Here is a 25568-nt window from a genome sequence, read left to right as displayed (position 1 = left end):
AGCCAGGGGATGTCAGCAATTCCCCCCCCCCCCCCTCCCATTCCCGCTTTGTAACATTAATCAGAAAGAGAATGGAATCCTACGGGGTTAAAACAGCACAAGGAAAATCAAGTTGTCTTTTCCTGGCATGTCAAATCTAACCTCGTCCAGAGTAACAGCACAGTGCAGGCGAGAGGGCTTTGACAATGATGCATTATTAAACAGAACAGAGTGCGTTTTCACGGACGAGATTCAATCGGCCCTGCTCTGGGTAGCAAACATGCCGCCTCTGATTTGTGGACAGATAAAAGCTGACGCGGAGCACAAGGGCTAATTCTAATGTGGCGGCGTGTAGACCGAAAAGGTGCGAGCTGGGCTGCAGGCTCTGTTGGATTCGGTTTGGTTTCACAGCAAATCAAAGCAGGCGAGCGAAAGGTGAGGTGGTTCGCAGAGGTACGCGTGCAGCCCAACTAAAGTAAATGTAGGTCATGGGAGTCAGAGCCAACTTTCTTCTGTAGAAAAGGACCCGATTCTCCATTCGCTTGGTGGTGGCAGTTGTAAACCAGTGTCGCTGCGAGATCAGATTAGCTGCTAGGGGCATAGGACCGGAAGGGACCTCCTAGGTCATTGAGTCCCCTCCCCTGCTATCGCAGGCAATCCCCTGCTATGATCCCGTTAGCAAGCTCCACCTCCGGGTTCAGTGAAGCTATGCTCATGTCATACTGAGATCAGGGCCCTGCTGTGCCAGGTGCTGTACGTACAATACAAGATAGTCCTGCCTGCCTATCTAAATACACAAAGGAAGTGTTATCCCCATTTTACAGATGGGGGAGGTGAAGGGACTTGCCCAAGGTCATCCAGGAAGTCGGTGGCAAAGACGGGTCTTCTGATTTCCAGGCTTATACTGGAACCACAACGCCATCCTTCCTCCTCCACCCGTGTCTCTCTCTTCACAGCAGATTTTGGCCCTCTGGTGTATAGAGCAATAGACTGAGACTGCACAGTTGATGTCCCGGTCTGGGTGTGGATTAAATCCTAGGCCTGTAGTTTAGCGTGGGAGGCCGAAATGAGGGGTGAGGGTTGGATTTGATTTGAGCGATGCTTGAAATCTCGCAGTCTGCTCTTGTGACATCAGCTCTTTTTCCTGTTTTGGTGAATACGTTTTGCTGGATCACCTATTCCGGTGCCATTTGTGCAGTTCTGGGCCCAAATCTCGTCAGACTGGCCGGGCTGGGGAGATTTCGGTTGCATCCAAGTGAGTAGCTGGGTGTCATCCAGTTCTGTATCAAACCTGGAACTCCAGTTGTGAATGGGTTTAGCCCCATGGAGTGTGTGTCCATGTGTGATTGATTGCATTCAGATGGCTCAGAAGACTGAGCATGATGTACGGAATCTTTTATTTTTAAGTCATCATTTCAGATCGACCATGGTTAGCCGCAACCCAAAGTCACTTCCAACTGATGTCTGTTCAAGGCCTGAGAGAAATCACAGCGCTTTAAGCTTCCCCATTCCTTTCCATCCAAGGATCTCCCGTTACTTAATAAATATTAATAAATTAAACCATGTGGCCAATCCCTCTTGGTGTTTTCCTTAAAGCCCCAGCTCCCCGAGTCATGTGATTTGGTGGGACTTTCTATGTTCATTTAAATAAAAGTAAGCTTCTAGCCCTCATGGTTGCAGGGGAAAGCTACAAACTGTGGCTGCACTGTATCCTAAAGGCTCAAAAGCCAGAAGGCAAATAAAATCGAATAATCCCACATTTATTATTATTTTTTTTTAAACCTCGTGATTTTTATTCCAGTCATGTGTTTTGAGGCCTGATTCATGGTTATTGGAACATATGGGGGTTGGCCATGCTGATTAATCCCACCACCCTCTAGTGCCCTTGGGAGGTAGATCAATATCCTTTCTATTTAGCAGACGGGGAAACTGAGGCACAGAGAGGCGACTTGACATACCTACGGTCATCCAGAAAGCTGGAGTCAAAAATAGAATCCACATCCCCAGACTCCCAAAGCGAGGTTGTAACCACTACACCTTCCTTCCTCCCTGGCAACGTGTTTGAGAAAAATGTCCTACATTTTTCAATGCATTACTCTAACCCTTTCCCCTCCCCCTCCCGCCCCATATCGGGTCACTTGCTAAATTTCCAAATTTTTTGACTGTGCGGTAAGTCCCACCCACACCCCTTCCTCCCATGGTGAGTGCGAGCAACCAAAATTCGACTATTTTTTTTTTTCTTTAAGAGAAAGAAATCAACATGATTTTTAAAAGCCACACACGCCCACTCATACTCCCCCAGAAAGAAAAATCAGATTCAGTTTGAATTTTGGAACAAAATTTACCTCCTTAGAGTTCTCTTTTCTTGTAAATAAGGCTCATTATTGTAACCTGTTCTTTTCCACCCCTTTTCGGTGTGAAACGTATCTGTATTTTTAATCTTTGGCTGACTTCTTTCTTTCTTTCTTTTTTGACGACTTAGTCATTCTGCCTCTCTAGTGTACCCAGAAGGGGCAGAGAGAATTTTAGATCTGCATCGGACTCTTTGCTTTCAATATTTTGCTATAATTGGAAGACTGAGAAGATTTCCAAAAGGACTTAGGAGCAGAGCTTCCATTGATGCTCTGAAACCTCCCCCAAACAGAATATCCGTGTAGAAGAATGATATTTTGAGCCCAATCCTCAAGTCCTGTAAATTGCCATTACTCCATTTTAATCAATGGCCCAGATCCTCAGTTAGTGTTGAAGTCAACAGAGTCACATCAGTTTACTCCAGCTGAAAATCTGGTCTTTTATTTATTAATTTGTTTGCCGAGAGTCTTATATGTAAGTGCATGTGGTTGTGCAAGGATCCTAGTAAAGCCACAGAAAATATAACGGGGGAGAATACACACTAATCAAAGAAATTGACAAGATTGCAGATTTACTCTGAAAATGCCCCTCTGTTCCCTTGCACTTTGTGTTGTTTATCCTAGTGTGAAACTTACCCTTCCTTTGCACTCATATAAAGGCACAAGCAATAGAGCATCAGCGCTCCAGTGGTACGAGCTACATCTGCTGCAAATATAAACCCATTTTTTAATTTCACTTGCAACGAACAGAACATTATATTTGCACCCAAAGTTTTATTGCTTCCGAAAGCTGTCGTGTTTTGTTTGGATTTGTCACCTTGTCTTCTAGTCTTGTTTCTTTTCTAGTTTGGACAAAAAAGGATTCAAAGTTTGGACAGGCAGTCGGGTTTATTTGAAAACCTAACGGACGTTTTGTTTCGTAACTCGTTCCAAAGATTGAATCTCATTTGAGGTGGCTTTGAACTACTCGGTTAAAAAAATAATGGAGATGGAAAATAGGAACAATAATTAAATTGCAACTTTCCTTGATGGAAAAAAAAGGAAGGTTTTGATCCAAAAAAAGGCTTACGTACCGTGTGAGGGATCCCATTTATTTCAGCAGGACAACTCATGCTTATATCTAAGCATATGCTTAAGTGGATTTGCTCGTGTGGTCTCAGTTCTAGGTCTGTTGTCCGTTACCCTGGTGCAACTGGGCGTTCTCTCCGTAGATGAGGGTTTCACTGAGAGCAGAGTATGGCCCCGGCAAATGTAAGGCGTGATGTGACCGTCGAAACAGGCTTTTTCCAGCTTATAAAAAAGTTACTGATGGAAAAATATGAGCCTGCAGACATCGCACTGGTGCAAAAAACTGAAATCAATTGGGCTTCGCACATGAGTAAAGCTACGTGTGTGTTCAGGTGTCCTTAGCGTGACAGCATCATCGGGCCAACCTCTGAGCTGGTATAAATGGACGTTGCTCCATTGAATTTCATGATTGTTTGTTTTTCTCCCATTGACTTCAGTGGGAGCTAGACAAGCCCCTGTACCTTCGAGTATTATTATGATGTATGTTTAAAATAAGATCTGTCCCAACTTCCCTGCAGAGCACTCTTGGAATCTGTCTTACTGGCGTTCTGCAGAGGTCCGTTTGATTGCAAACGCGTCTGCTGGGAAATGCTGTGTGCGTTCTTCCTTTTGAATTTCTTGTGTGTTTGCATTTTGTAGACTGTTGTGTTGCACTAAGCTCTGCAAAGGAAATCCATTTGCAAAAACAGATATGAGGGAGGGGCACAAAATAATCATTAGGTAAATAAATTAACTGGGTTCATTTGCATCAGGAGGGAAACTTGGAGATGGGAGCGGGGGGAATGAACGGCTTTAGCAAAACTTGGGTTAAAATTGAATTTGAATTCTTGACACTTTTGGCCGGATTGGGGAGATACCAGAAGAATCGAGTAATTTTGCAATAGAAGAGAGACCAAGAATACGTGCTGCATCTGAACGTAGGAAGCTGTGATATCTCCCCAGTTAAGCAGGCGGAGATTGAGACAGAAGTCTGATAGGAGATCTCCGGGGTGCTGTAGGAAAGGGCGTAGCCGTTCAGCACTCTGCACTCTGAACGAGCACTGTGGCAGGGCCCTGATCTGGGGTAAGGAGGGTGCCTGTCTTTCAGAAGAGAAGCTATATCAACACCCCAACTGCTTGTGGTTCTTACAAATCCCCAAGGGCCTTTGACTGGAGGTGAGGTGTTAAACACAGATGCCCTCCCTGAATTCCTGTGCGATTTTTAGTTGGCCACAATCCTCTGCACTTCCTGTCCTAAACTCTTGGACAGGGCAGCTGTGTTTCACGCCAGGGCTAGCTGCCGTTCAGTGGCTGGGCTAGGAACCGATTGCAAAGTGCTTTGGGATCCTTGCAGGCGGAGGTTGCTATGTAAATGCGGGTTAGAATCGTCAATGAAAGTGGCAGCTCGCTCTGCAGAGGGTTCTGTTCTCCTTGCGCTCTGCTTGTGGAACTCCCAGCCATGCTGACCATGGGGGCCGACGCTCCATTTCATACTGCAGGGACGGCCGTGCATTTGACAGGCACCTACTTAGCACACGAGCCCTCCCAGCACCCACCGCTGGGTGGCTCGTTCGCATCATCTTCTTTTTACCAATGGGGAAACCGAGGCCGGGAGAGGAGACTCGCCTGGAGTCACTAAATGAGCTCAGAGCTGGGAGGAGAACCCAGGAGTTCTGGCTGTGTGACCTTGGGCAAATCACTCAGGCTGCCCTGTGAAGTGGGGAGAATGATATTGACTCTCCACATGCAGGCATCACCGGTTGAGATTCCCTGGCCTGTGTCGTACAGGAGGTCAGAAAAGACGATCAGCTGGTCCCTTCCAAGCCTTCCTACCTGAAGGTCTGTCCAGCCCTTTGAGATCCTGGCGTGGGGCACAGCAGAGCGGGGCAGAGGGTCCCCATTATGATAACTGCCCTGTGCTTGTGCAAGGGGGCCTATGCGTCTTGGTCTCTAGGCTGCTACCGTAACGTAATTTTATTTCATCTGGCTCCAGGGCACTTTCTGCTTCCCGATCCCATGGGGAGCGGGGGGGTTAACTGTGCTCGGCCTCCCCACCTTCCCCTCTCCCCCGTGCTCTGCCTTACACTGCTGTTTTGCGCCCCCCCCCCATGGAGATGGTAGATAAGTCTGTGGTTTGTGCTTTTGTGTTTGCTTGGGTTGTGCTGTTTACCAGGCATGTTATTCACTCGCGCCGCCTCGGCTTTTCGGCCGTTCTCGCGTCGGTCGTCACATCCCCTTCGCCCCGATAACGCGGCGCGGCTGGCGTGGGATGGGGAGTCAGGGGATCTTGCCGCAGCCTGGCACGCTCTAGAGACTGGAAATGTCTCCCCCGGCCTGCCCTGTTCTGGCCGAGGCTGCACAAAAGCCGGGTGGATTTTGGGGCCGTGCGTTGCCCAGGGGTCACAGGCTAAAGGTCCGAGAACTCAAGGCCAGAGGGGATCAGCGGCTGATAATCCCGCTCAGCCCCTCCGTCACCCTCGCGCCACGATGAACAACGGGCCTGAGCCCAGAGCCCGACAGTGCTCAGAAAACTCAGCTATTCTTGCTGTCACCGTGACGCCGCCAGCGTAGCCAGGGCTGCGAGACGTCTCGCTACCACCTGCCCTTAGCGTGGTGAGCCTTGGTTCGCGTCCACGGGGCACAGCTGCCTGGCTCGCCCAGCCACAGGCAGCACGCTGGCTCCGTTGTCCCTCTGCAGGCCAGCAGATACGCGTCAGCCTCCCTCCGACAGTGGGACACTCCTGTGAGGGCGGCAATACCTGGGTCTAATTCCAGTCGCCCCTCCAGCGAGGCGGAAACTCCTCTCCAATCCTTGCACGTCCCTTTTATCTCTTCCCATTTTCTCCTGGGCCCCAGTCTAGTGGTCTGTCCACTGGGCCATGCTGCTTCACTAAAGGCCGTACTGTCAGTGCAGTTATACTGATATATTACTGTGCTTTATATGTGTGTAGTTCATGCCAGGGCCAACATAAACATTACCAGGATATTCATTCTTATGCTGATATGAACCTCCTGCGTTAACTGGGCCAGTACAGTTAAACTAGCCAAACTGTCTAGGCTACTTGCCCTGACGATGTGCTTTCCCGTAGTGCTTGCAGGGCCCCTTGCACCCGACGCTTTGCAATCACGTAACCAAGAGACAGTCGCATCCTTACAGGGTTCGTAAATTTCCTCCCTCTTTAAGGATTTCGTGGCGCTTGGGAGTAAGCGTGAGGCTCCATTAATGAGGGAGGGGCTTGGAGCTGGTTGGATGGACGGTGCTCTAGAAATCGTCTTCTGGCTTTACCTCCGCCTGCGACAGGTTAGGAAATGAAGCCTGCGCTGAGGTTAAATACGTGCATGGGCCAGAATTCTCCGAAGGGCTCAGCCGACGTCCAGCCAGCAGGTCTCTGTCTTCCCTTCCGCTCTCTCTCAGGACAGTGAGAGCAGGCCAATCCAAACCACACGCACACCCGGCTGTCTCGCAGCCTCACGTAGGAACCTCCCATCCTGCGCCGAGTGACTGCGTGGCGATACGAGAGGACAGCCGCTGTCCAAGGTGGACGCATTGGACTTGGTGACAGCCTGGCGGAGCGTAATTCTGAGGCCGTACTGGATGCCTGGGTGGCACAGGACGAGGCAAACTTTCAGGAAGCATTGGCAATGATTTCAATTAACACAAACCTTTAAGAAGAATCCTTTGCCTTCTCTCTCCCCCACGACCCTGCCCACAAGCGATATATACCAGCAGCGGCGCTGGTTCCTACAGTATTTGTTATTACTTTAAAGCCCCAGCTCCTGGAGTCATGGTGATTGTGTGAAAATCTCAGCTTTCTTTCTCCTCCTGCCCTCTCCCCCTCCCTCCAATGCAAGTTTCTAGCCCTTATGGGTGTGGAAGAATCTGAAAAAACCCGACCCCAGAGCATCCTAGAGGCTCAAAGCAGCAGACAAAGAAAAAGAACTCCACATTTTTTATTTTAATCAAAATCTCATGGTTTTTAAGCCAGTCGCCTGATTTTGGGGGGGCCTGGGTCGTGGGTTTTGAGAGTTTGGGGTTGGTGATGCTGCAGCAGGAATCTCAGATGGATCAATCGCACTCTCCGTCAACCTCTGTCTAGCATCAATTATTGTCGTATCTAGGCTCTGATCCTTCCAGATTCGGGACAGGATCTGGACGTGGGGCCTGATTCCCCGCTCGCTTGGGAGTAACTCCGCCGAAGCTGCTGGGTTTGCACTGACGTAACAGAGGAGAATCAGGCTCAGGAGTCCTGTGTTTGGGCCCATCTCTTATTAGAGATGTCAGCTAATAAGACCTCCCTACCTCTTTTCATCCACAGATCTCACAGTGCTTTACAAAGGAGGTCAGTAGCAGGAGCCCCGTTTTACAGATGGGGAAACTGAGGCACAGAGAGGCGAAGTGACTTGCCCAAGGTCACCCAGAAGACCAATGGCAGAGCGAGGAATAGAATCCAGGTCACCTAACTTCTAGCCCTGTCTGCTCGCCCTGGAGGTAGCCCTGGAGCTCAAAGCCTGAACGGTCTTTGGAGCCAGGGTTTCTGGTTCAGTGGATGTTTATTTTGACACATGCATTCACACAACTGAGGCCAGGTCCTCACACTGATTTACATCCGCTAACTCCACTGATCCCCCCCCCAGCTGTTAATTTGGCCCCTAAAAGGGGCAAGTTTATTGATGAGAGTTGGGTTTAAAATTAGCACATAAGCCTCTCCCCAGCCTCCACTAATTTCCTCGGAAGGCGGTCTGCGTTTTGCAGAAGGAAGCATTAACCCTAGAAATAGCGAGCAGTTTTGTTTTTAATAAGAGAGATTCTTTTTTTACATGGGGTTTTTTTTTTTTTTTCTTTTTTGTAAACCGTAAAGGCAGCCAGCATTTAATTCGGTGGTTTCCTTATTTCAGTCTCTTAGGCAGAGCTTCAGGAACCTCTGACACGGCAATATCGCACTGCGGATATTCATCACAATCACAGCCGTTTAAAAAATTTAAAAAAAAAAGCCCCCAAAATAAGTAAGTTGGTTGCACATGTTTTCTAGATACGCAGCACCTTCCAACCCAAAGCACTTCGCAGATTATATTTTTCATATTGCAGTAGCACCCGACTGATCTCGTGGCCCTGTTATGGTAGGTTCTGTACACCAGATAGTGTGAGAGATGGACCCTGCCTCAAAGAGCTGGCAATTGAAATAGACTAGGCAGAGACTGGGAGGGGAAGCATAAGTGAAGCTTTTAGTCTGGTGCTTTGCCCACTAGACAACACCGCTTCTCTGTTGTGTAGACGTGCACCTCTGAAATGCAGCTGCCTCTGGGGTGGGAGAGAGCCAGAGGGCCAACTCCAAGCAACATAAACGAAAGTTGAGATTTTTGCATATTCACATGACTCCAGAAGCTGGGGCTGTAAGGTAAACATCCACATGGGGTGAGACTCGTGATAAAATCTTGACACTTGATAACACTGAGATAGATACCGTATCATAGGAAGGCGGGGGGGAGGTGGTTTTCTGTCCAGGACAATAATGCAACCCTCCGCCCCTCCAGAAAGTGTCAGGAGATTCTTTAATGATTGCTCAGCATTTTCTCATCTCATGACATCCGTCCAACTCACTCTTAATACGCTTGCTCCAGCTTTAAATGAAGGGGCCCATGCAAATTACCTTGCACGTACGCCGCTCAGCTCCTGCTGCCCTCCCCTGCAGTCCCTTGGGATTCGGTGGGGTGGGGGAAGGTTGGCAATTGTAACTGTGCATCTTAAAAGCCCGCCTAGCGGAGCTGAAAAGCTTCTGCTCAGTCACAAAGGCAGCTGAGAGCATCCGTTTTGCTCATTCACACTTCAGTCACTGTCGCCTGGTTTCTTGTGAAAGGAACACATCCTCGGGTGGTTTGGATTGGGCACGGGCCTGGCTTGGATCCGAGCATGGGAGGGAAGGGGTTAAAAACACAGCACTCCCACCTCTGCTGAAAGGCAAGGGTGGCCCCCCTTCCTATCCCTCAGAGGGGTGAGGTTCTGGGAGTTGTGGGGGCAAACGACTTAATTAGTTTTGAGACAGAGCTGGACAGATTGTGTGACAGGGCTGCTTGTGACAGTGGAGTGGCAGGGCTCAACAACTTCCGTCTCCTATACCTAAAGCGCATGCTTCAGGGTTTCAGCCAGCCACTGGTAGGGGTCAGGAAGGGATTCCCCATCCCCTCACCCAGGTGTTCTGGGAGCGTTTTTTGTTTGTTTGTTTGTTTGTTTTTTTTAATCTCCTTCCTCTGAAGCGTCAGGCTTGGCCACGGCTGGAGACTGGGCGGGGTGGGCCAGGGCTCTGACATGACACTGAGCATTTTCTCTCTCAGGTGCTTGGCTGGCTGTGTCTTGCTCTCATGCTCAAGGTCTCCATATGTGGGGTCGGGAAGGAGTTTTCCCCCAGCACAGATTGGCAGCGACCTTGGGTTTTTTTCCCCCCACCTTCCTCTGCTGCGCGTGCCCCACTCGCTTGCCGGGATTATCTGGGCATATCTCACTTAATCCTTTCCCTGCCTTCGTGGGGGCCTCAGGCGCTGGTGCCGCTCGGTCCCTCCTGTGCTCTGCCTGGGGCACGCGATCGTCCAGTCTCCCGGGGGCTGTAATGCTTTAATCTCCTGCTGGTTGTTGGGTTTGGGGCGTGGGTGTTGGATGGTGTTGGTGGCCTGTGATGCACAGGTCAGACGAGATGGTCTGATGGTCCCTTCTGGCGTAGCCGGGCCCCGCGGTGCCCCCTGCAGGCAAACTCAGCCTGAGCGCAGAGCGGGCGGGATGGATCTCCTTCATCTCGCCTTCCTATTTATTTCCCAGCTCTTCCCTGCAGGAGGGTTTAGTGACACATGCAGGTCTCTCTGCCCCCCGGGATCCTAGACACACCCACAGAACCAGGCCTCCTGGCTAAATATCTCATCCCCTTTCCCCCCCCCCCCGCCCCACCTCCGCACCCACACCCACGGGCTGCCGCGCTCTCTGCTGACAGAGAGCGGGAGGCGTGTGGGAGCGGGGGCAGGGGAAGGGCTGACCACAGCGTTTTATTAAAAGGGTTGAGGCTTGTGGGTCTGGGGGAGGAAACAGAAGCAAAATAACAAAAGAGTAAAACACGAGCTGCAGCTGCAGCCTCTGCTTGATTTCCCATCTCTGCCCGGCAGCTTGCAAACCCCGTGAGATGCTGCATGTGTGTGTGTGGGGCGGGGGGGGGAGGTACATAATTGTATTGAGAAACTCGCCACAGCTTATCGGCAGCGTGCTGCTTCCCGCTGATTTGTATCTCACGATCCGAGAAAAAAGAATTTGCCTTGAACTCCCGGTGACTCGAATTGTGGTATGGAGGAGGCCAGGGTGTTCTAGATGGTGGGGGATTGTTCTTGAGAGGACATGGCTTCTCCGTTCCTAGATTTGTAGATTGCAGGGGCAAAAGAGACCATTAGATCATTGAGGCTGACCTCCTGTGTAACACGGGCCGTTACCTTGCACCCCGATTCCTCTCTGTTGAGCCCCGTCACTTCTTTGGGCTTGTCTACTCTCAAAGCACTGCAGCGGCGGTCCTTTACCACTTCAGTGAAGGCGCTGTGACCTGCACCGGCAGGAGGGGTTCTCCCCTCGGTACAGGGGACCGGCCTTCCCAAGAGGCGGTAGCTCGGTCGCCGGGAGAACGATGCAGCGCCGTCTACACAAGGGGTTAGGTCGACATAACTGCGTCGCTCAGCGGTGTGGATTTTTCCCACCCCTGAGCGACATAGTTATACCAACCTAATTTCCTGCTCTCGACCGGGCCTTTGACTACAGCAGTGATACTCAGACTGAGGCTAGGGAGCTGCTAGTGGCCTGTTAATGCGTCTCCTGCAGCTCTTTGCAACACATGAGATGAAAACACTGCGGGATTGAATGATTAACCCATCTAAGTTAGTAACCAATCAGGAAGCTTCGACTATGTTATTAACCAATTGTAGCTGATAAAATAATCCTGGGTCAGTCATTTTGCTGTGAGAATAACAGATATGTATTAGAATAGTAAACGAAACAAGGAATTCACACTCCTGTGGCTCCTGGATTCTTCTGCAGGGCTGGGAAAGGCACTCACAGCATCTCAGCTAAATATACAGTGGAACAGATTGTTTAGCATAAGTCGTTAGCACATATTCTAAGGTAGTGGTGCCCACCCTTATTCCATGGGCGGGCCCCATAAACTGGTGCACAGCCTTGTGTGGGCCAGACCGATTCTGTTTCGTCTGTATTCAGATAGGTTGTTTCTAGGTACAGTATTATCTGTTCAAAACCAAATCAGTGCATAAAGTGTGTACCAGAATTACAGAAAACAAGGGAAAAAAACTACTAAAGAACACATAACTAAACTAAAATGATGTAAACATGACGACAAAACGCGAATGAATCAGCTGTTTGTGTATTGTGTTGAAGCAGGCCGTGAGCCTTATGAAATGCCCTGGTGGGCCGTATATGGCCCGCGGGCCGTAGGTGGGCGCCCCGGTTCTAAGGGACCATTCAAGGGGAAGTGGCCAAGTTAACACCTCGGCAGACATAGGACAAAAAAGGGGAGGTTAGTAGGTTCATTGTTTGTTGCAATCCGCCATAAATCCAATGTCTTTATTAAGTCCATGATTTTTTCATGTCTAGCAAAGTTATGAATTTAAGTTCCCCAGCTTGTCTTTGCAAGGTTTCCTTTGAGGATGGGCCTGCAGCATGCAGAAGGTCAGACCAGATGATCATGATGGTCCCCTCTGACCTTAAAAGTCTATGAGTCTATATGGTGTGTTTTGTCTTTTTACCATTTTTCTGGGTGAGTTCACTGGAGAGCGTAGCTGCCTCGTTTCTCCTGCATAGTTATAGGGGCATTTAGTGCCATGGATGAGGCGCACCGTATATTGCGGTAAGCACATGTGGGACCCCTGGATCTTGAAAGGCAGGGATTACCTCACCCACCTGGTCTTGCTAGTATCCGGGGATCAACATGGCTGTGGCAAGCTGCGAACACCAATGGAAAACGACAGCAAGAGATGGCGGATCCTCCACTCTCCGTGGGAATTTGTTCCAGTGGATAATCTCGTTCCTTGTTAAGCATTGGTGCCATAGTTCTAATCTGAGCTTAGTCAGCTTCCAGCCAGGGGTTCTTGCTTATGCCTTTCTCCCCTAGATCAGAGCCTCTAGTACCTGGGATTTTCATCCTGTGATGGTCCTTACACACCAGGAAAAAATCACTTTTCAAGTAAGACGTTGTGGCCTAATGCACAAGGGCTAAGATTTAGGACACCTCTGCTCCAGTCCTACCTCTGCTGCTAATGAGTTGTGTGACCGTAGGCAAATTGCTTTCGCCACCCTGTGCCTCAGTTTCCCCTCCCACCCTTTGTTGGTTTAGAGTGTAAATTCTTTGGGGGCAGGGACTGGTTCTTGCTAGGTGTACAGACGGTGCCTACCCCAAGAGGTCCCTGATCTTGGATGGTCCTGTTTTCATTTAGAAAGGGGACAAACAAGAATCATATGAGAGAGAGAAATTGAAGTGAAGAGAGAAGGCAGATCAGGTGCTTCTGTTTTTCTTTTCCTATAATATGTGGACAAGGGATGTCCAGTGACTGTGAAAAGCAACAACAGTTTGGTTTTTCTACCCATGGAATTTCCTATTCCTGTACCAAGAACTTATCAGGGTTCCCATAAAAACTGGCCGTTTACATGGAGAAAGAGCTTAGCCGCAACTCGTTACATAGAGCAAACCCTTCATCGGGGTAACGAATCCGCATGCTTCAGGGCATGAGTCAATCACAAACTGTCTTCGGTCAGGAAGATCTTCTCTCTTGTGGGAAAGTACGGCATGATTTTTCAGTATTGGGGGTTTATAGGCTTTCTCTGAAGCAGCTAATGCGGAGGGGTAGGAGATAATGGCCCATGGGTCTGACTCAGCGTGGAAGTTCCTATAAATAATGGGTCTGGGGCTGAAAACTTTATTAAGTTCACTGCAATCTCGGTGGTAATTTGCATGAGGATTCATCCCCTCCCCCCACCAAGTGAGATGAATAACGATCACTTATTTATGGTCATCCCTGTTTTACCAGGGGAGAAGCTGAGGTCGGGAGAACTGAAATAACGCACCCAAAGTTGACGTGACGAATTAGCAGCAAAGCTGGGACTGGGAACCGGGAGTCCTCGCTCCCACGTCTCAGCTAACTGCGAGACCACATTCTGCCCCCTCGAGCTGTCCCTAGAGTTAATGTGCTGCCGGCCGCTCACCCTCGAAAACAAGATGTCACATTTCATTCTGTTGCGAAGCAACAAGTACTTTTTAAAGCGGCAGTTGGAAGAGGATGATCTTGCGTTTAAGGCAGTAGCCTAACAGAAGACCGAGGTTCAATTCTGAGCTCTGCTGCTGACTGCCTCTGTGACCTGAGTTATTTCGGGCCAAATTTTCAAGTCCTCGGCTCCTTCCTTGGGGGTCAGATAATTAACCGTGCCCAACAGCTGCTCCTGTGCCACAGCCGGTCCCAACAGGCTGCCCGCCTTTGTAAATCGGTCCCTGGGTCTCTCTCAGTTCCTCCATCTGTAAAACAGGGGTGATGCTGTCTCTCTCACCCTTCTTCCATTTTGCCTGTTTAAAACGTTAGCTCTCAGCGGGAGGGACTGTCTGTTACTGTGTGTCTGTACAGCGCCTGGCGCAACAGGGCTCAGGACAAGTGATCATAGCCCTTCTACCTTTCGTTGGACAGGAACACAGAGATTGGAGGTGGCTGGTCTTTGGAGGTGTTTAGTTCTCAGACCTCTTGTCTTCAGTTACGTATCAAAACCCGCCTTCTGAAATGAATATATTTGGGGAGGCGGGGTTGTAACTTTCAGAAACTGTCGAGATTTTCCATTTTCCATGCAAGGTTCCTTTTGGGGAGATTAATTACAAACAGCTTTTCTGCTGTCTCAGACTTCCTGAAAGGCTGTGAAATATCTGGGGTGGAAAAATAGATCTCTGTGCTGTTTCTTTCTCCCATTGCCATCTGTTCTGGGAGTTAGCTAACACGTTATTTCCCTCTCACCCCACCTCAATCCCTGGAATTAGCTGTTGCCGGAGGGTCATGTCAGCAATAGACTATGCCTTGTGAAAACGGGGTGGGGTGAATAAATGATAGCGCCGTGTGCATGTAAAAGTTCCCTTTCGCCGAGACAGGCTGAGGCCAGCGAGGCGGGTCAGGGAGACGGAGCTGAAAACGCAGCTGGCGGGCCCCGCTGGTTGCCTTCGGTGCACAGCTCTCCGCCCTGCCTCGGTGTGCACAGGCTCTGTGGTTTTGGCAGTTCCTATGTTTAATTTCAGCTTGACTTCTGGTTCGCCGGGGAAAGGGACTGGTGCACAGGCATGGACTGCTGTGGCCCCCTCCCCCCCAAAATGGAAAATCTGGCCACTTTGACTACGTGGATCTAAAGGACAGAATCTGTGTGACCCAGTGTCTCTTGAGAGACCGATCAGATCATCCCTACCCCAAAACAGGCCAGAAATTCACTCCCACCGCCGACCCTTTAGGATACACAGAATCAACAGGCATAGATCCTGCAAGGCCTGTATTATTTATATTGCAGTGGTGCCTAGAGGTGCTTGGTGCGGCACGTACTCCTAAATGGACAAGCCAGAGGCAGGGTTATTGTTATCCACGTGGGGAACTGACACGGGTTAAGGGCGCTCGTCTCCTGTGAGACCCCGGCCTTCATTTTGGGCGGTGATCTCTTGAAAACCGTGCCATGCGACTTGATCAGGATGACACAAGGAGCCAGTGTCACAGCCAGCAATTGAACCCAGGCGTCTTGAGTCCCGATGTAAGCTGTGTCTGCACATCAGTTAGACGCCTGCGGCTGGCCCGGGCCCCCCAACTCGGGGGCGCAGGCTGCGGGGCTGTTCCGTTGCTGTGTAGACGTGTCCAGAGTGTCTGTGAGCCGTGCAAGGCAAACTCCCATCCAGGCCAGGGTTTCAGCACTCGCGCCTATATTTTCAGGCGCACCCTGATTTCCCTTGTTTGCAGCAGTTTTAAAAAAAAATTCCAAGCTTGACCCAGATGCTTGAAACCGAGCGGTGGCGGAACAAATCCTAAACCAGACGGGTTTCAAAACCTCATGCGTTGTTACCCCACCACAGAAACCTCTTTCCTTTCCCACTAACATCCCGGGGTTGCAGTTGCTTGGACGGTGTCTTTTGGAAAACTGAATTTCCATCTCCCTCTCCCGTGTCAGGTTGTCTGCGCCGGGTACGCCCCCCGTTCTCTTGGGGAAGCTGCACCCTAACTCTCCATGTGCGAGTGATTTCTGGGGGTTGGAGGGATAAGATGCAAAGGCCTGTCCAACCTGGGGGGCGGGGGGAAACCATCCTTGCGTGCGATTGCTGTTCTCAGGACCCTGGACATCTGCCGTTAGCCGTTGCCTGGGCTGCCTGGGTTGTTTGCATGCCGTGTGATTGTTGTTGATTATTTACAAAGCGTTGTTAAGCTCACCGGATGCCGATCCTGCGAGGTGCTGAGTCCGTTGTGCATCCGCAGCTTGCTCAGAACCACGCAGGATTCGGTTTGGGGGGTGGTCTGAGCCCCTGTGTCTTCCACTGACTTCCACCCAGAGCTGCAGGTGCACAGCAGCTTTCGGGATTGGGCGTGGCCCAGGTGAATCCGGACGGTCCCAGGGTAGGATGGGAAGATGGTTCAGGCACAAGGGGATGCTGTGGGCGTGAAGGTCACTGCCCGGCAGGGTCGGGGGCAGAGATGGGACCAGCTGTGGCTGGGAGGGCTGTTTCAAGTGTAAAAGGGCAGCACAAACGCAGGTGCCCAGCTGAGAACAGGAGGGTCGTTCACAGGGGCGAGGAGAATGGGAGGTGGTGATGACACAGGCCGGTGGTGTCGGCCTGTTAACGAGAAGCCCAGTGCAAAGCCGGAGAAACCACTGGGTCTGCGCGGGGGTAGTGGAAAGCCAGCGTGGCGCTCGGGTTCTATCCGGGGTGCGGGCAGAGGAAGATCAGAGGCCGCATCGGACGGGGTGTTCTGGAAGGAAAGGCAGCATGTGCCTGGGGGTGGGAACCGAGAGGAAGAGTCAGTTTGGAGAGAGGGGGCCCATTGGGGAGCCTGGGACCTTGGGGGCGGGAGAGGAAGGAGGGTGATGTTTCTTGGGCCACTGCAGTAAGCTGAGTATTTTGGGGCAGCCTCAAACCATCCCACATCCAAGCACAGGGGCTTTGGGCACCCTCCCCGGGCGGGGCTCACCTATCACCCGGGTCAATCTGCAGTCGAGCAGTCCTGCAGAAAGCTGGCGGGGGGGGGGACAGCGGGGGAAGGGCATGCATCAGCTCCCTCCCTGCACAGCTTCTGGGCATCTTCCCGCTCGTTGCTGGAAGTGGGGCCCCCACCTAGGCCCCACATCGGGTGGGTTAAAGAACCACACGTCTTTCCTGAGCTGCCTGCAACGGAGGGGTGGGCCCCCGGGAGGTTGGTCGCCCTGATTAGGCGGTGGGGGATCTTTTTTTTCTTTGTTTTGGGGGTTTTTTTTTTTGCTGCTCATGCGTCTAAAATAACCTCTGCTCCGCGAGCACGTTTCTAACCCGCTTGCAGCCGCGCACCCGGGGAGCCTTTCTTCTTAACCAGCCTTTATTTGAAACACTCTCTTTTCCTGTCTTCAGAAGCACAGACCTCACCCAACCCCACCTCTGCCACCAACGCCCCCGGCCCTCTCCTTCGCCTCCCCTTACTGGAACTGGTTAATTGCGTCGCTGACGTTTGCGAGGCCGAAATCCCGGTGCCCCGGCGCTCGCCGTCTGGAGCGGCGCCAGTCTGTTATGTCATGCCACAGCATGCCAGGCGGTGGTGGAGGAGGAGGGCGGGGGCTTCGCCGGGCCCTGGCTGCCTTTCGGTTTTTATTCGCCACGCGAGGGGTTGATCTGGAAAGAAAGTTTCCACGCTTTGATGTCTTGGGGGCAGAAGGTTATTTTGGAGGAAGAGGGGGGGCTATACATGCCGCATTGCTCTTTCTGGCCGGCACACCTGCAGAACAGCGCCCACCCCGGCAGGGCCTGGGACACTGGGGTGGTTTTTGTTTCTGGAAGGCAGCGGACGAGCGAGGGCGTGTCAGCTTCTCACACTGGGCTGGGCCACGGGCTCCTGCTGGCCAGCGCTCATCAGCCGGGTCCGGCTCGAGGAAATATTCCCGGGGCTGCGGGTGGGCATCTGGGAAGCTGATCGGGCCTCAGTGAGAGAGAACAAAGTGATGGCAACTGCCTGGCCTCTCTCTACCTCTCCTTGCCTTCCCCCGCCACGTGGTCTAGTGGATTGAACACTCGGGACTTCCTGTGGCTGACGCTGGACAGGACGTCAGGCCAGATGGTCACAGGGGTCCCTGCTAACCTTCGAATCGGTGAAGTTACGGAGCGGGGTGCGGGAGACGTGGGTTCTCTTCCTGGCTTGGCCACTGGCTTGTTGGGTGACCTTGGCCACTTGGTGCCTCAGTTTCCCCATCTGTAAACCAGGGATAATGATCCTGACCTCCTCTGTATGGTGCTTGGAGATCTGGGGCCGATAAGAGCTAAGGCCGGTGATGATTTATTATTTGCTGGTCTCTTTCATTCACCCCCATCCCGTTGCAGCAGCAGGGTGAGCCTGCAAAAGAGTTAATTCGCCCGCCTCTTTCCTGCCGTCTCGCACGGGCGCCTCCTGGCTAGGAGAGTAAGGATGGCTCCAGGAGATTAGGGCTCAATTCCCAGCTCCGCCACCGGTTTGCCGTGTGACCTTGAGTGAGTCAATTTGGGTCTGTCCACACGGCAGCGAATCTCAGAGCCCAGCTGCCAACCCAGGCTCCCGCCGCAGCCCTGAAAACAACTGGGTGGATGTAGTGGATGTCAGCATCCTCGTTTCGCAGAGAGGGGGAGGCAAGTCCGAAAGGTTAAGTGACGTGACCAAGGCCTCAGAGACTGCTGCTGTCAGCGGTAGGGTCAGAGATGCCTTAATGAGATTATTAAGGGCCTGACCCCAGCGCCAGGTGAAGTCAACGGGAGGCTGCTACTGCTTCCACGAGGTGCCCTTGCCAGGGCCAGAGGAGCAGGGTCAGTTGCTGGGAGGGGCTTTGTGACAGCCGGACCTCCGGCAGCCCAGCCATGAACCGACCCCCCTCTCCCGCACAGAGGGGCTTTATGGACCCTGAAGGCGTCCACCTCTGGGCAGGAGTGCACGTGACTGGCCTCCTTTAGGAAACCATCTGGGCCGTCCGTTTGTCCCTAGCCATCTGTGCCCACGGCGGGGCACGCCTGTGGGGCTCTCTCCGTGAGATGGGCTAGGGGCTGGACGCCGGCTGGGAACGTTCTCAGCCCCCTCGCCCGCTAAAAAAAGGGGGTGCTTGCGGGTTTCAGGGCTCCGGGGAGCTCCCGGGGGCTGGTGGTGGTTGACGGAGGCTAACTCCACCGCTGTGGACAGAGGAGCCCCGGCGCTGCTGGCCAGGACTCTGCTCCGCTGCCTTCTAGGTTTGCGAGGGCTTGTCCTGGGCGCCTGTCGTGCCAATTGCTCCTAAAACCCTTCACCACCGGATCCTTCGGGGCCGCTCATCTCGCCGCCCGTCACTCCCGCGCGTCAGAATAAACAGCGGCACCCTCCCAGGGGGATCTGTCCTGTGAGCTCCGGTGTGAAAACACCCCCCGGGGGGGGAGGGAATAATCCCTTTCTCGTCTCCTGAAACAACAACGCGTGGCAAACAGAAGGAGGGGGAGACCTGTCCGCTGCTGTTATGCGAGCCATCTCCCAGGTCCCCTGGGTGTCACAGTCGCTCAGTTCAACCCGGCCGCTCTCTCGTGCCCGGCCTGACAGCCCCTCCATAACCCCACGAGACAGGTTCTCCCTTCACATAAACGTAGCGAGGGCGCTTTGCAAAGGCGACGCGGAAGTTGTTGGGGAGGCCTCTGCGTGTTTGTGAAAGGCGTTGATAGGGAGGGCAGCCCGGCAGGAGAAAAGAGTAGTCATTTCTCTGTTGCATTGTTTGGAAAGCTTCCGTCCTTCGCTCCTTAGGTGACTGTGGGCAAGTCTTAGTGTCCCGAGCTCTGTTCGTAAAGGGAGCTGAGGTCCGGGGACGAAAGGAACGCTGTCGTCCTTTGTCTGGCCCTGTCCTGTATTCTGATTTATAATTTGGGTATTGGGGTGCCTAGGAGTGCCAGTCAGGATCCAGGACCCCACTGTGCGAGGAGCTGTTCCAAACCCAGAACACAAAGACAGCCTCTGCCCCAAAGAGCATACAATTGTCATCAGCCAAGAGACAACAGTTGTCTGTTACTGGTCTGTGTGATGGGCTGCGGCCTCGTTTCATGTAGTTCTAGCCTTGTTCTGATTATCTGTGTTAATGTGCTTCACTCAGGCAAAAGGATCGCAGGGCCTGGGGAAGACCTGAGCTGGTTGTATTATGCTGATAGCTGCTTGTTGCCCCTTTGTGCTAGGTGCTGTACAAACACTGTAAGAGACAGTCCCTGCCCCAGAGAGCTTCCAGTCTTACTAGAAAAGGGTGGCAGGGGAAGCAGTTTACCCAAGGTCACACAACAGAGTCAGGACTAGAACCCACGTCCCTTGACTGCCACGCCAGTGCCTTACCCACTAGTCTAAGACTGAGCTGTGTGCTTCACTGGTGCCCTCTGCCAGATGGAATCAGAATCACTCCACCGTGTGTCAATAGCCCTCTACTGCTAACAACTAGTGGAGAGTCCCCTTCAGCTCACGTGTGCTTCAGAAGCAGGGGCACTGGGATTTTGTAGCTGCACCTGTGGAACTAGGCAGTCTGGGTTCCCTGTGTGTGATCCTCACATGGCGTGCGGGGCCCACCGAGCCAGACAGAGCGCCGCCCCTTGTCAGCAGAGCGCATCCACAGCTGTCTCAGGAACGGACCTGGGGGGTGCTGCTGTGGTCGTGTCTCAGGGGCGCGTTATGCAGGGGGGGCAGCAGATTAGCATCGAGAGCAGGGCTAAGAAATCCGGCCTCGGAGACAGCTGGGAGGAGTTTGGGATCAGAGCTCACGGGGGAGCTGAGAGCCAGGGTTAAGGTTCTTGGGGTGGCCCCAGACGGACCCCCAGCCCGTGAGCCCCAGAGCAATCACAGGGGCCTTCCCCTCCCCCCCCCCCAGCCTCCCTCTGCAGCAGGGTCAAGCGGCTGCCCCCTTTTCCCGCATCGGCCGGCTCTGATCTCTGCTTGCCATGACCCCCTTGCAGTCAGAGCCTGGGAGGGGGGTGGGCCCTGCTTCCACCCCAAGCTGGGCCTTCTCCAAGGGGTTTGCTTGACGCCTTGCCCCGCTGTCTCGCCCCGTGTTAGGGTGAACCTGGCGCTGGCCTACACCGAGCTGACGGAGGAGCTGTGCCAGCTGAGAAACCTCAGCTCCCTGCAGAGCCAGATCCTGGGGACGCTGCTGCAGGAGCCGGCCCCCCACGGCGGTGAGTGCAGCGCGGAGGGGAGGGACTCGGAGCCGGTGCCTTCTCTCGCTGACCGGGGTTGTCTTTGTCCCTGTTGCTTTCCAGGCCAGAGGCATTCCCCGTTGGCGCAGCGCCGCTCCCCGGCCCCGCCGGGCCCACCCCCGCCCCAGCCAGGCCGGCCCCCCGGCCCCCAGTGCCCGTCTCCCGCTCTGCAGCGACGGTCCCCGGTCCCCCCCAGCCAGTCCCCCGCCCAGCAACGCCGCTCCCCGGCGCCCCCCCCTTGCCAGTCCCCCACCCAGCAGTGCCGCTCCCCGGCCCCCTCCTGCCCGTCCCCTGCCTCCCAGCACAGGGCGCCCCCCGCCGGGGAGTGGAACCTGATGGAGCTGGGGTACGCCAAGCCCTCCAGCCACCACATCAAAGCCAGCTTCCAAGGACGCCGCAGCTACTCGGAGGTGAGCGACGCGGCCCTGTACCGGCAGAGCCACTCCCTGTGGCTCCCGCCCGAGGCCCCGATGCTCCCCAAGCACCGGCCCTACGGCGAGGTTTACGGCGGGGGGGCCGGCAGTCCCAGGAGCGCCAGAGACGCCTTCGAGGAGCACCTGCACTTCGAGAAGCAGTCCTCGGACGAAGACGAGTGGGCCGTCCCCAGCCCCCCCAGTCCCGAGGGGGGAGCCATCCGCTGCGCCTCTTTCTGCTCCGGCTTCCCCATCCCCGACCCCCCCGCGCACCGGACAGCCGCCTCCTACTCCAGAACCGAGCACGCGCAGTCCTGGCCGTCGATCAACGTAAGCAATGGCCCCTGTTACCGTCTAACCCGCTGCACTTCCCCGGGCCTTATCCCGCTGCAAACTTCTTTTGCTGCAGTGCCGCCTGAAGCCTGGCCTGGATTGTCCAACCCACGGCTCGCTGGCCAGATTCTGGCCCCGCCAAAGGTTGCTCTCCAGCCCGCCGGAGCGGAGGAGCAGCCCCTGCCCTCCAGCCCCCTCCAGCTCACCGGCCCTCTGAGTGAGGAAAAAAAATTGTAACGTGGCCCCTCACGCAAAAAGGTGGGACACCCCTGGCCTAGCCGAACCCCCGGCCCTTACCCTCCGACTCGGGGAGGTTTGGCCTCTTTTCTCAGCAATGGGTCGGAACCAGAATCTAGGACCCGGGGAGGAAGAGGAATAAGGGTCCCGCGGCTAAGAACTGGGAGAGCTGCAGTCAGTTCCTGGCTCTGCCGCTGATGAGCTGCGTGACCTTGGGGAAGTCACTTAACTCATGTGTGCCTCAGTTTCCCCATTGGTCAAACGGGGGAGGGGGGATGTGATACTTTCCTGTCTTGTGAGGCTAAATCCAATGAGGCAGTTGGTTACTGTGGTGTTGGAGGTCCCAGAAAAGCCTGTCACTAGGTAAGAAATTTGGGGAACTTTGAACTGAGCTCTGTCTCGTGTTGACGGCGTGTGCTGGGAGAGGCACCACGTAGTGACTCCCATTAGGTAGCTCCTGCACTAGGGGGATTTTCCTCTGGCAGCCCAGGGTAACTAGCTTGGCTCTGACGACGGGTGGGAGCTGATCCCCGTGCCTCTGCGTATGGAAAGGAAAGGAGGGGGGGAGGCGTAACCCCCGAGGAATGGGACGAAATGAATGAGGGGGCAGTTTAGGCTGGAGATCCCAGCAAAATCTGCTGGGGGGGGATCCTGGGGGGCTGCAGAACAGGCTCCCGACAGTTGAAAGGGAAGCCCGGGACGGCGCGCTGCAGAGTCTGGCATGGCACTTGGACCCGCAGGCTGCTATGAAGCCCCATGGCTCGGGGGTGGGTGGGGGGGGTTCTTCCTGGGACGCTCCTTTAAACAGAAAGGTCATTTCTTGCCCCTCCTTGTTCTTCCTCTCGCCCCGCAGCTGCTGATGGAGACGGTGGATTCCGACATCCGAAGCTGCCCCCTCTGCCAGCTGGCGTTCCCCATTGGTTACCCGGACGATGCTTTGATAAAGCACATTGATTCGCACCTGGAGAACAGTAAGATCTGAGGCTCCTTCCTCCTCCTCCTCGGCCCAACTTCCTTACAGCCCTGGCCCCCTTTGGATGCTGCATGAAAACGCGGGGAGCAACCTGGCCCCCCGAAATACCTCCAAGTCTTCAGTAGCGGCAGGAAAGACTGAACTGTAAGAGACTCGCCTCTCTCTCTCCCCCTCGCCTCGGTTTTAAGTGGGTTTCTTTTCCCCCCTTTCCACTCTGTGCCCCCCGGGAATGGCCGGATCTGCAATACCCCGTGATGCTTGTACCAGCTGGGGGCAAAGCTCCGGTCCAGACACTGGAGGGCAGAACAGTCCATTGCGGCTTCTTACAGAGGCTGCCGTCTGCCTTTTACTGCTGCTTCCTTTACAGCGCTTGCTGAGCCATTTGGCTTTTCTGGATGATCTCAGGGAGGACTGAGTAAGGATGGATTTCCTCCCCCCCGCCATCTCCGCCCCCCCCCCCACACACACACATGCACCCTGAACGGCTGGGGGCACCCTCAAAAGCCAAGCTGCTTCACTGAGAGGCAAGCGTCTCCCTGCACCCGGCTGCAGGAATCTCCCTGCAGTTTGCGTCTGTCCCCTCTCCCCGGGGCTTTAACTGTTCCGGGGCCGGTTGGTTCTTTTCAGCTGCGCTCGCTCTTGGCCACCTCCCCGCGGGTTTTCAAACCGACCTGACTTGGCCTCTGGCGGCTGGTTAAGCGTCTTTCCAGCCTTTTACGTTAAAAGTCCCCCTCTTCTCTCAGTGACGCTGTTGAGAAACGAAACCCACTTCTCGAGACGTAGCATGGACACCCTATAATATTGCACTGAACTTAATGTTGGCCGGGGGCCGTATCCTGGGCTCTTCAGAGTCAATGCCCGGGTCTGTCATTGACTCCGGCAGGACCTCGATCCGTCCCTGGTGTATTCATATTCTCTTCGATGTGCCGTTGACTCCTTTCTCCTGACACGTTGCTTTGAGTAGCTAGTTACCGTAGAGCAAGAACACGCTCTGTGTCCCGCACTGCGGGCACCATGCCCGCACCTTGCCCGCAGTCTCATGACGGCATGTGACACTGCCAGGGTGGCATAGCGTGATTTCCCCAGCGGTCACCCGGGTGGGTCCAAGATCCACCGTCTCTCTCCAGCTTTACCAAACATATTTGCATTGTACTGATCTACAACCAGCCCCTGTGGCTTGGCCAACTGCCCTCTGGTCCCCCCCGCCCCGGGTGCCCGTACCACGGGGACTGTCTCAGTGAAACGACCCAGAGTCGTTCATTCATCAGAAGTGCCCGTACAGTGAAGATGCTTTGGAAGGCTCCCCCATTTCCTAGCCGGACCCAGATGTGATGTTTTTTTTATGCCGAGCAAATCCCCCCACTCTTTAGTCATTCATCCCGGTGCCAGGGAAATTAGCAGCTATAGCAATGCTCCTCTGGGCCGGCACCGGCTGGCGTGACGCAGAGTTGCTCCATTGAAGCTGCTGTGCATCCTCTGTTTTGATTTCCACGTCCCCTGACCCGTTTCCTTTCCGGGGACCGCTGGAGTCCCCGCTCTTCGCTCTCCCTTCAGCATTGCCTCTGTCCCTGAGCAGCAACCCTTGGCTGTTCATCTGGACTCGGCGGTGGGGAAGGGAAGGGAGAGGCGCGCGCGCGCGGGCTGGGCCGTAGCGTTGAAAACGTCGTTGGGAGCGAACCAGCCCTTTCACCCCAGCGCTCTGCCTAGAACTGGCCGCTGGCCACCCGCCATTTATCTGCAGCTACTTAGACCCCTGACGTTTCAAGGGCTATTCAGATGCAGGGTTTGGGCCCCGTGCCCTAATTGTGCTGCCCCACTGGGGAATGATCCCAGACGCAGCGGGGCCACCCCACGACTTCCCATTCCGCACCTATGCATTGTCCCAGGGACACCCAACAGAAAGCAAAGCGCTGAGTGCCTGGTTCGAAGCCCGTCAAAGTCGATGGGCTGCCGCTCACGCTCTGATTCTGGCAAGGACCCCGCCAGCTGGTGGGGGTGTGGGTGGGGGAAGTGCTGGGGGGCAAACGTGCTGCCATGCACCCCGGGCTCCGAAGAGAAACCCAAGAGGAGAAGGAAGGAGATGAAAGCGTCACACTGAGACACTGGGGCCTGGGCTTGTGGTTGAGGCTGAGGCTGAGGGGGCCTCTCTGGGATGAAGGTGGCGCTTGGGGTCGGGAAGATGCACCCCCACCCCGCAGCGAGGGCGGGGGATTGATTTGTGCTCAGTGCGCCAACCCCCCCTCCAGCCTTTGCACCGATCCCAGAACTGTGAACTTCCAGCGACCTGCCCCCCGGGTACGTGCACTGGGTAGTTCGCAAGGCGTTTAAAAAGCAGCATTACACTCGCCAGCCAAAGCAGTGTCCGAAACCGCTGTGCTGGGCTGGCCGGCTCCAAGGGGCTAGGGAGTGGGTGGGGTGAAATCGGTTTACTTAAGGTGAAGATTCAACTGGCCCAAGGGGAAAACTCAGCTCCTTGTCTGAGGAAACTCTCAGAAGTGGGGAGAGCTTGTCCACACTTGAAAGTTAATGCGGATTAAAGCACGGTGCACATTTAAAGTGCATTAGCTGTTCTTGATTAGCCCCCCCCCCACCTGTGGACCCTTTTATTCCCCAAGAAGAGGGCCTCGTCCCTGTTTAGTTTCACCAGCGTGTTAAACTAGACCAGGAACAAGGTGCAGCTGGGAGGATTCGCATATGGAACCGATCAGGAACAATTCTATGGCTGGCCGAGCCCTGGATTGCAGGCTTTGGCTGGGGAACTGAGAGACCCCTAGAAATCAGAGGTTTCCAAATTGCCATGCGAAGGGTT

The 25568-nt window shown here is 54.0% G+C and overlaps 1 protein-coding gene across 2 annotated transcripts in view; it reads left to right on the top strand.

The window, feature by feature from the left end:
• TBKBP1 (TBK1 binding protein 1) overlaps window positions 1-23207 on the top strand; it is a 52067-nt gene extending 28860 nt beyond the window's left edge. For both annotated transcript variants that reach the window (XM_067540909.1, XM_067540908.1), the window contains exons 8-10: window positions 20664-20782; window positions 20867-21546; window positions 22640-23207. In XM_067540909.1, coding sequence (XP_067397010.1) covers window positions 20664-20782; window positions 20867-21546; window positions 22640-22768 — 928 coding nt within the window. In that variant the 3' untranslated portion in view covers window positions 22769-23207. The remainder of the gene's footprint in view (window positions 1-20663; window positions 20783-20866; window positions 21547-22639) is intronic.
• Window positions 23208-25568: the final 2361 nt, after the last annotated feature.

This window comes from Emydura macquarii, unplaced genomic scaffold, assembly GCF_026122565.2.
Source record: "Emydura macquarii macquarii isolate MOO-44397 ecotype Brisbane River unplaced genomic scaffold, CSIRO-AGI_Emac_v2 contig_629, whole genome shotgun sequence".
Lineage (NCBI taxonomy): Eukaryota > Metazoa > Chordata > Testudines > Chelidae > Emydura > Emydura macquarii.
The sequence above is the reverse complement of the archived record's forward strand: the minus strand, read 5'-3'. Positions and strand labels throughout refer to the sequence as shown.